Source organism: Brassica rapa, chromosome A09, assembly GCF_000309985.2.
Source record: "Brassica rapa cultivar Chiifu-401-42 chromosome A09, CAAS_Brap_v3.01, whole genome shotgun sequence".
NCBI classification, from domain to species: domain Eukaryota; kingdom Viridiplantae; phylum Streptophyta; class Magnoliopsida; order Brassicales; family Brassicaceae; genus Brassica; species Brassica rapa.
This window is the reverse complement of record NC_024803.2, coordinates 14,398,913-14,409,612: the sequence shown is the minus strand read 5'-3', so window position 1 is coordinate 14,409,612 and position 10,700 is coordinate 14,398,913. Positions and strand designations below refer to the sequence as shown.

The window sequence follows — 10,700 nt, the reverse complement described above, 5'->3', positions numbered from 1 at the left end:
AAAAATTAAAGTAACATTAGTTTGGCCATGTTTAGTTTGGATCATTTGAAATTATAATTTTAATTTATATCCTTAAAATGATTATTTAATTTAAATTTATTTACTTAAGAATTTTGATTGGATTAGATGATCTGATATTAAAATCATTATATCATTTTAAAATATTTTGTTTCCTTTTATAATAATTTTAAAATTATATACCAAAAATATTTTCCTTTTTATATATGTATTAAAATTTTTGAAATAATATTTTTAAGACTCTTGGTTATTAAAAATACTTTTTCAAGCATAGTAATAAAATCAACATGCGTAATAATTTTAACTAAATAAATATATATTTCTATTTGATCGTTCTGAAAAATCAATACTATTAAAACAGAAGGCCATTTTTTGAGGTACCTTTTTGATTTAACAATATTTACAGATCCATGCCATTGAATTATTTTTAAGCTATGATTTTAATTATTGATAATAATCTACGGCAACTTTAATTCCAAAGCAACGTTTCATTCTTTTCCCTTCTACATCATTAATTTAAGCCTTTCTGCATCATATGTCATCGCATAATTGTGAACATTACTATTCATTTTATAATAATTGTACTGATTATACTGAAGTCTGTCCATCGATTTTCATTGCTTATAAAGTGTATGTTATTGTTTTACATATTTAATCTTACACCATCTGGCACATTCAACACTCACAATTCAACATTCCATTGATTTAGAATTTACATACTATTATATACCAGCATAGAGCTTAATATGTTCTACATTCAAAATTACTCCAAATTATGAGTTCGGAATCCTGTATGAACAGAATCGTACTTATATATTTGGAAGCTTCACAATTTTTTTATGTTTTGTATGAATAGATCATTTTCTTATGCAAAACTTAATATTACATCGTAACTTGGTTTATGGTCTATCATCTGTAAGATCATAACTCAACAACCTCTAATTTACAAAACTCTAAACCCTATATCGTTTTTATTAATATTTTCAGTAATCAGTATCTATTAAAAATAAATTATAAACCTACAAATATAGATAACTACCAAGATCTTTAATAACAATACATATTACACGGCAAATCAATTATATTTGCACATCTGTTTTAAAAACTATAAAAAAAATAAAGAAGAAATAAGTAGATTTTTCGAATAATTAAATATAGAATATACTCTTTCGTAAAATATCCAGCCAATGATTACAGTTGAAATATCTGCCACATATCAATAAAAGAAAATAGGAACTGTAAAATCGGAAATTTTATCATTAATATCGAATATACCACATCAGAAAAACGATATATTCTGTAACTTAAATTAGCTTCATTCCCGAGATATGTGATCTAGCCAATCATTATTGTTGAAATTTTTTTAAATATCAATAACAGTAAATATAAACCATAAAATAGGAAGTTTTATCATCGATATCAATAAAATCAGAAAATCTAATTTTCTATAACTTAAATTATATTGATTCGCAAGATATGTGATTTTTAAAAATATATTCAGTAACAGAAAATAGAAACTCACGCTTTAACCCTTCTTATATATACGCCGAAACCATGTCTTACAAAACTCAAAGCAACGTTTTTTTTTTTTTTTTTTTTTGTAACAACTCATAGCAACGTTCTTTAGAAAAAATAAAGCATAGAATGTCTTCCAAGCAAAAGACAGAACTTTCTTCATGACTTTTCTGTTGGAGCATGGAGGTTGCCATAACAATTAATAGGCGGTGATATTCAGAGTGGCATCTAGAAGTTTCTTCACTGCGTTTTTGTTGGAGAATGGAGGTTGCCATAACAATTGACAGGCGGTGGATATTCAGAGTGACATCTAGAAGAAGGTTTGAAAATTTTGACGTTGACAATAAAGACAAACCTCAGAATCAAACTACTCTCTCATTTCATATTAAGTGTCGTTGTAGAAAATTCTTTTGGTTACAAAATAAATATCGTTTTCGATTTTCAATGCAAAATTTATTAATTTTATACAGTGATTTATTTTTCTATTAGTTGAAATATGGTTAGATGTATAAGTAATTGTGTTTTTATATAGGTAATATACAAATTAACGGTTTTCTTAATCTGTGTGCACAAGGTCAAAATGACACTTAATATGAAACAGAGAAAGTAATTAGTAATGTAGTTTTCAGAGAAATTTCTCAGAATCTCTAATGTTGTTATTTGGCTATTGTTTTAAATAAGTATGAGTTAGGCTCTTTTCAAAAAAAAATTGAGTTGAATGTTTTTGCAAAAAATTTATATACTTCTTGGCTACTAATACGATTCATCAATCAAACTCCTAAATTATTATAATTTTTTTAGTTATAACTTACTTTATACTTGATTGCAAGAGGTTTTGTCCGTTTGCAAACGTAATGTTCATTGCTTTCATGCATCCTACAGAACATTTAAAACAATTCCATAAGAATAAAGTAGTTTCTAATATGACTTTGTTCCGTTCTCTTGCTCATATAGCCATTGCAGCCGTCTGTGGACATTTCTGTAAGTATGTAAAACCATTACAAATTAGAAACGATCTTTAAATTACTACATCTATACAATATAATACAATATAATACAATATAACAGATCCATAAGAATAAACACAATATTATATCAACAATCTGTAGCTCCATTATATCAAATACAATACTATATTAGACTTCATGAGGATTATCTTTGTATTATAAAATCCCGTAATGACTTTGCCCAATGTTCTTCCTCATATAAACATTGGAGTAGTTTATGGCCATTTTTATTTAGCCCTAAAACTTATCAGAATTAGAATCGTTCATAAAACAACATATTATACAAAGTATTTAATAGTAGACAAAAGAACCACTTGACTTATTATCTGATTTTTCTATATTTTAACCAATTTATTATTCCCTCAATATAAAGATCCTACAGAACATTTAAAAAAATTTCATTAAACAAACAAAATACTACATAAACAAAATCAGTTCAAGAAGATCAAACACAATGCTATTAAAATATTATTTGAGGCTTTAAAATGTAGTTTTTCAAAGAGATTGTGAGTCGTTTATAATTTAAAAAAAAATAGTATACTTACAATTTCTAATATTCTTCATGGTCAAGTTGATGATATGTTTAACTGAAAAAACAATTAAACCATTAATGGAGACAATTAATTTCGAATCAGATTAACCCATCGAAGAATCAAATACCAGATCGTGTCATACTCTTTTGTTAATGGAGACAATTAATTTCGAATCAGATTAACCAATCAAGGAATCAAATACCAGATCGTGTGTCAAACTCTTCTAATTCCTTGCATTGTTCATAAAAGAAAAATTTCGGACGAATATCTGAACCATTAATATTTTGTTACACCATCGGATAAGCTAACATTTAATAGCATTTTTAATAAATATAATTTCAAAAACTGTTTTTGATTTTTTGAAATCATTTTGGTAACCACAAAGGATTTTGGACATATGGTTGTAGCCACAAAATTTTCTATTGTTTCTTACTGATTTAACAGATGTGATAACAGAAATTATTTTGTAAAATAAATATTCAGATAAATATTTGTGTCAAATTAAACTAAATAGGAGTTCTTAAAAAATCAAATCGTAATGAAAACATTTTTAGATTTCTCAGATCTTTCCACTTATTCTTAAAGTACGGGAATAAACTCATTTTGAAATTGTAAGTTATGGGAATATTGTACGACATAACAAAATCGAGCATATGTTCTATAACTTTATTACTTTAGAGTCCAAGTATATATAATCTAATATTACATCATCTAACATATGAATAAAATAAATTTTATTATTTTTACATGAAAGTTAATTTTTATGATTCTCAACATAAGAAAAAAACTATTTCTCTAAAATTAAGTCCCAATTTTATAAAAAAAGTATTTTAACTCAACTACAATATGAGACAAGTGTTAAATCTGCTAATGTTAAACCAGTCATTATAGATATAAACATAATTCATATTGTGTTATTTTGAAAAAACCATAATGCATATTGTATTATTATATTATACGTTTTTTGATAATAACATAATGTTAAATCAATACTCATATAATTTTATTTAGACAAACAAAAGAACAATAAATATAGTAAATCAGTATTATTTTAATTAATTTTACTTTTTAAAAGTACATATTAAAATTTGGGACAAGATACCTAATATGAGACGTCTAAATAAATTAAAATCGATTATAAACGTCAAAACTTGAATAGAAAACTCAAACAAAAACTTCATACTAGCTTTGAAACCGAAAAACCCAAAAACTTATCCCGCGCTTTTAAAGCGCGGGTCAAAATCTAGTTAATCTTAAAGCGATACGTCAAAATTTACTTCTTATAAAATATTATAAAGATATTTCTTTTTATTGATATTTTATTTTATTGTTATTGTATTTAAGAAAACATTATAATACAATAAAAGAAACGAGAACTCATATAGAATATATTTGTTACACTTTAAAACAACATATAGATTAACAATTTATAACTCAACGAGAACTCAACTCCGAGAAGACAATGCTCATGGACATTGTACCATCTTCAGATTGAGAATAACTCTCTGTGAAAGCAGGAGCCTTAGGTGATGGAATGGTGATGGTCTCACTGCCAAGCCAAACCATTACAGAGCTCATGGTTGGTCTCTTTGTTGCATCCTCTTGAACACACAACAAACCAGTCTGGATCAACTTAATGATCTGGACACTCGGATTTTCTACCAATAAAGGATCAATTATAACCTCAGGCTTTCCTTCAGACCATCTCTTCCAAGCCTGAACCAAAAGAAAAGTTATATCCTTACTTTGTACAATGGATTGAAGATATGTGAAGAAACTTACAAAAGCTGCAATTCCTTCTCCTTCAAAGCTATTATTTCTTTGACCACTTATCATTTCAAGAAGCACAACACCGAAGCTATATACATCAGATTTAGCTGAGATTTGCCCATATTTCAGGTATTCAGGAGCCATATATCCACTACATATATGCAACTATAATAACGTTAATTGTTGGTGAGCATATTTATGTGTTTTCAAAGTTGATTGATATGCTTTTACCGGGTTCCAGCTATTCGTTTTGTTTCAGCTCGAGTCTCATCGGTGTCAAACAGCCTCGCTGTCCCAAAATCTGCAACTTTTGGGTTCATCTCTGCATCTAGCAGGATGTTGCCAGCCTTCAAGTCTCGGTGAATAATCTTGAGCTGAGAATCTTCATGGAGATAAACAAGACCTCGAGCAATGCCTTCTATAATTTTAAACCTCACTTCCCATGTAAGAAGCGAACGCTTCTCCTCATCTGCAGATTTGATGGAGATATTTTTTTTTGCTAATAGTTTCTAAAAACTATTTCTATAATATTATTTGAGAAATCACTTTCTTAGGTGTCGCGTTCACATTAATTCTTAGGGTGGTTGATTAATACGATACCCTAATAAAATAAAAAAATACATTTAAATATTATTCTTTACTTTTTAAAATTTTCCAAATAACAATATAAATAAAAAGGAAACATTTATAAAGTTTTAAAAATAATTTAAAAACGAAAAATATATGTATATATAATATGATTTCATAAAGAAAAAGGAAAGTTCACAAAATACTAATATTCCATTTAAAAGATATCTTTAAGTAACAAAAAATATACTTTTGAAGTAATAAAATACTTTTTTATCTACATCTTCTTAGATGAAAAATATATTTGTATATAATGTGATTTCATAAAAAAAAAAGTTCACACAAATGATCTTGATATTAGAAAAAGAAATACTTTTCTTTTAAAACATAAATTTACCCAATACAAATATATATTTTCAAAATAATTGATTTTTTTATATATATCTATATATTTTCTTAGATGATTACACAAAATAATTAAGTAACCTAAACGTATATAGGTTTTAATTGACAAATTGTTTTATTATTATTATTATTGAAATGTTTTTTTAATGTTTTTTCATATATTTAGTTTAATATAATATCTTACAATTACGGAAAAATAAATAATTTTTATTTACTTATATAATATAATTTATAAAATACAATCACGTTTTTACTGCATATTTTAAGAGATATTAAAAAACTAAAAATAAATTTTGGCAATAAACATATTAACATATGAACATATTAGCAACTAATCCAACTTATATCTAAAATCATAGATGTAACTACAATAAGAATGTATAATTTATTAGCAACTAACTCAACTTATATATAAAATCATAGATGTAAGTACAATAAGAATGTATAATTTTTTTATTTTGTTTATATAATAATGATTTATTTATTTTGTTTATATAATAATAATTTATTTATTTTATAAATTTAAATTATATGATGACTTAAAACATATTAACAAATGATAAATAAAATATTAACTCACTGTTACAATTTAGATCTTTTGTAAATTTATATATATGCATGAGACTTTAGTATATTACCATTATATTAATTTATGTAATTTGGAATCAGATATTTTAGTTTATTTTTTATTTTATTATAATCACAATATATCTTAAATTATACATAATCTTAATAAGATATACTTATGTATTTAAGACAACAACCAATCTAAAATGCAAATAAGAAAATTAATCAAAATTAATATATTTACAAAAAATAAATGTTATAGTTAAATTCAAATAAATAGACAGAATTCAATATATCCAAATGACAACTAAATGGGCTGTAAAAACAACAAAACCAATTAGATAAATATTTAATTAAAGTAATATGATATAATTAATATAAATTATACATACAAATTATAAATTAATTTAAAATTTAAAATTTAAAATTTAAAATAAATATCGATTAATTATTATAAGGTTTTATAAATATTTATGTCCGTGCATGAGCACGGGAAAATCACCTAGTATAAAATGAATTAAGCTGTCCTTTCCAAATCTTTTCTATAATCCAGAATATATATATATATATATATATTATAATTTTATATAACATATCACTTTCTCTTTTTTATAATTCATTTACTATTTTTACTGTTAGATATTTTCCACAATATATAGTTTTGCTGTATTTTATATTAAAAATTATATAAATTATAAATTACTCACTTCGTTCCTAAAAAATCCATATTCTAGAGAAAACTTTTGTTTCAAAAAGATATATATATATATATATATATATATATATATATATATATATATATTCCATTTCTAATGTAATCTTTGTCAACTAATAATGAGAAATTGTGAAATTCAAGAACATTAATTACATTTTAAAAAAATTTATTGGTTAAAAAATATAAGAAATATAAAATTACAAAAAACTATGCATTTATAGATAAGGTTAACTCCCTCCGTTTATAAAAGATTCATGTTTTAGAAAAAAAATTTGTTTTAAAAAAATATATTTTTTTATATTTTCAATGCACAAATTAATTGTAAAATATAAATTTCAAAAAATCATAATTGTGTTTATTAAAATTCTATTGGCTAAAAGTTGTGGAGAATAGCTAATTACGGAAAATAATGTATTGGTAATTAAAATTTGATATATTTTCTTAATAAGTGTGAAAATCTTAAAATATACAACTTTCTGAAACATAGGGAGGAATATTCCGACGAACTGAATTTTCCTCGGAATTCCGTCGGTATATTCCGAGGAAATTCCGAGGAAGCAAATTTTGTGTTTCCTCGGAATTGCCTCGGAAATTCCTCGGTATATTCCGAGGAATTCATTTTCCGTCGGAACGTCCGTCAGAATACCGCTGTTTTCTTGTAGTGAATATGTTTTATTAAAAAATATGAAAATTTTAAAACATAGATCTTTTAGGAACAGAAGGTGTAATACAAAAGGCTTTTTAAAAAGAGTTATTCTTGGGTTCACCCCCTAGGGTGAACCTCTAGGTTCACCAACAAATAGGATTTCATTATTTTAAATTCGATATCTTTTAAAAAAGGAAACAAAATATTCTCAAATTATATTATGTTTTTAAAATAAAAAAAAGTAAAAAAAAATAATAGTTACAGAAAAAAGAATTAAAAAATATATATATTTTTAACGTTGTCAACAAAACACTAAACCCTAAATCCTAATCCCTAAACCCTAAATCCTAAACCCTAAACCCTAAATCCTAAACCCTAAACCCTTGGGTAAACCCTAAACTCTTGGGTAAACTGTAAACCCTTGGATAAATCCTAAACTCTAAATAAAAAAACACTAAAACCCTACATCATAAACCCTTGAATGTTTTAGTGTATAGTGATTTTGATTTATAGTTTAGGATTTATCCTAGAGTTTAAGGTTTATCCAAGGGTTTAGGGTTTAAGATTAATGGTTTAGGGATTATGATTTAGGGTTTAAGGTTTAATGTTATGCGGACCACGTAAAATATTTTTTTATAATTACTACTATTTTTTTTTACCTTTTAATTTTAAAAACATAATATAATTTAACAATATTTTGTTTTCTTTTTTAAAAGATATCGAATATAAAATAAAACAATCCTATTGGTTGGTGAACCTAAAGGTTCACCCTAGGGGGTGGACCCAAGAATAATTCTTTTAAAAACTAAGGCTCTTGTATACGATAAATCTCCATTAGAATATTTCATAGAGATTATGGTCTTTTAAAAAATTACCGAAGATAAAGCGGTCAAGGCTTGAGTGGGGTACAAACTCGTAGACAAGAATCTCTTCATCTCCTTCGTTACAGAAACCAAGAAGCTTAACCAGATTCTTATGCTGGAGCCTTGTCAAGAGTGAAACCTCATTCTTAAACTCTATACCTCCTTCTGATCCTCTGGTTAATCTCTTCACAGCTATCTCTTTCCCGTTTGGTAATATACCCTGAAACCGTTTCTCAAGATTTGTTACTCATCCAAGACCAAGTTATCAATAATATTATTAGGAAAAATGTTATTACTACCTTATAGACCGTACCAAATCCACCTTGTCCAAGCTTACTTTCAGGCGAAAAGTTAGCCGTTGCCGATAAGATCATACCAAGATCATACCCTAACATAAATTGACCATTTGAATCAGAGTATTCTGCACGACAACCTAATACGGAAAGAAATAATTCTTCCTCTCTATATCAGAAAGGTTGACCGAAGCAAGAAACAAGGTGCACTTACCATTTATTCCGTTGTTTAATTTTCTCCTCCGAGCATTAAACTTGTAGAAACAAATAAATACCAAAAGATTAATGAAAGTAAGAACAACAATCATCGTGATAATTTCCCAATGCTTGCTTCTTCCTGCAAATTTTAATCCCTTATTAGTCTGAGAACCTCTTTTTTATAATTACAATTTTTTTAGCAATGCTGCAACTCATTTGTTTGACCTTTCTTATCTGATATATAGCACACCTTTTGCTGATCCTGCGGTCGAAGAACTCTTGTAACATTACCAAAAGCACCATGGAAAGGATATAGATCCCACCTGAAATAACAGCTCGGAAAAGTAGCCATGCCCCCTGTTCTTCCCCGAAACTGTTCTCTAAAGTATTTCAGACAAGCTTCCAAACATTGCTTGCAATCTTGGGAAGTTATGTCTGGCGTGCATTGCGTCAGCATGTAAACATACGGAAACGCTGTGAACTCGGCTTTTACGGCACTATAGTACTTATGTACCGAAGAAGTCTTAGCTTTTGTGGCATCCTCGAGGGTCTTATTAACCGTTGATTCCCATTGTAGCATGAAAAGGGTCTTATTTATAGATGGCCCGATACGATCTGGACTTATCCCTATACTAGGAGGACTAAGCTCGAGGTTCCCAAAAGAGTGGTTTGAGGAACGTACGAGACAAGAAACAACCTCTTCATCGTCACCGCCCCAAACGAACGAGTCCATGATGTTTGGACAATCCCTTTGTGTTTCCAGGGCCATTTTTGCGACACAATTGGAACAAGCGTTTGGCTCGTAGCCTCTTGCGCAGAGGCCAAGAGCATAAACTCTGTTGGGATACTGACCGAGTGAAGAGCTATAGAATCCGCCGTTAGTGACGACTTTATCAGAAAGAGTAGAGAAGAGATCGTGGCGATTCTGAGCGTAGCTGCTGTTGCTGGCTAAGCTTCCGTAACACTTGGCGCCATTAACAACTTCGAGGGTGTGAAGGACCAAAAAAAGAGAAAAAACGAGGATGATCATCAAAGATGGAAATTTCCCCATTTTTAATGTAAAGATAGCAAATGTTTTCTTTTCTTGTACTTCCTCGGAGGGTTAGAACATTGTTATAGTTGTACTATTCTGTTATGTTGAATTTGCGATGTATTTGTACTATTGGTTGCAAACAATACTTGCATTTATCCTCTTTGTTTGAACCATAAAATTCACCTCTCTTCTTATCACCAATCAAAGTACTTTGCAGCATTAATAAAAAAAATAACCAGAAAAAAAGAAAACACTGTTAACGTCCCAATTGTTCCAGCTTTTTCAGCTATTTTACTTCCATTTTTTAATTTTAATATTTTTATTAATTATATATGGTATTTTTGATTGGTGATAAGAGATAAGGTGAATCTGACAATTCACCATAGAAAGTAGCTGCAAGTATTTTCATTTTATTCGCTCTTTGAGACATATTTAAAACATATGTGTACTATTCTGATATGTTGAAATTTAAGTAGACTTTTTGGTACACTCTTTTTATGTCAATTACCAAATTGCTTGATTTTGTGTGGTAGTCTTTCTACCGTAAAGAAAACGTTCATGTTCTTTTTC

At 27.5% G+C, this 10,700-nt stretch overlaps 1 protein-coding gene across 2 annotated transcripts; it reads right to left on the bottom strand.

The window, feature by feature from the left end:
- Positions 1-4,363: 4,363 nt before the first annotated feature.
- On the bottom strand, positions 4,364-10,284 carry LOC103839599 (cysteine-rich receptor-like protein kinase 40). 2 transcript variants are annotated; one of them, XM_033280938.1, is made up of 7 exons: positions 9,323-10,284; positions 9,114-9,236; positions 8,906-9,039; positions 8,619-8,826; positions 5,075-5,312; positions 4,856-4,994; positions 4,364-4,789 (listed from the first exon to the last, which is right to left on the bottom strand). In XM_033280938.1, the coding sequence occupies exons 1-7, from the start codon at positions 10,146-10,148 to the stop codon at positions 4,508-4,510; spliced, it is 1,950 nt and encodes a 649-aa protein (XP_033136829.1). In that variant the 5' UTR covers positions 10,149-10,284; the 3' UTR covers positions 4,364-4,507. The 2 variants fall into 2 exon arrangements, with proteins under 2 accessions (XP_033136829.1, XP_018510072.1); XM_018654556.2 differs by having other exon boundaries at positions 8,906-8,994; positions 9,323-10,269.
- Between the last annotated feature and the right edge of the window lie 416 nt (positions 10,285-10,700).

What these genes read in the sequence shown, in the direction of transcription:
- LOC103839599 (XM_033280938.1), bottom strand. Translation starts at nt 10,148, where the DNA reads ATGGGGAAATTTCCATCTTTGATGATCATCCTCGTTTTTTCTCTTTTT. An exon ending in ATTAAACAACGGAATAAATG is followed by an intron (nt 9,040 to 9,113) that starts GTAAGTGCACCT and finishes TTTCCGTATTAG; the next exon opens with GTTGTCGTGCAGAATACTCT. An exon ending in CCTTGACCGCTTTATCTTCG is followed by an intron (nt 5,313 to 8,618) that starts GTAATTTTTTAA and finishes TCAAATCTGCAG; the next exon opens with ATGAGGAGAAGCGTTCGCTT.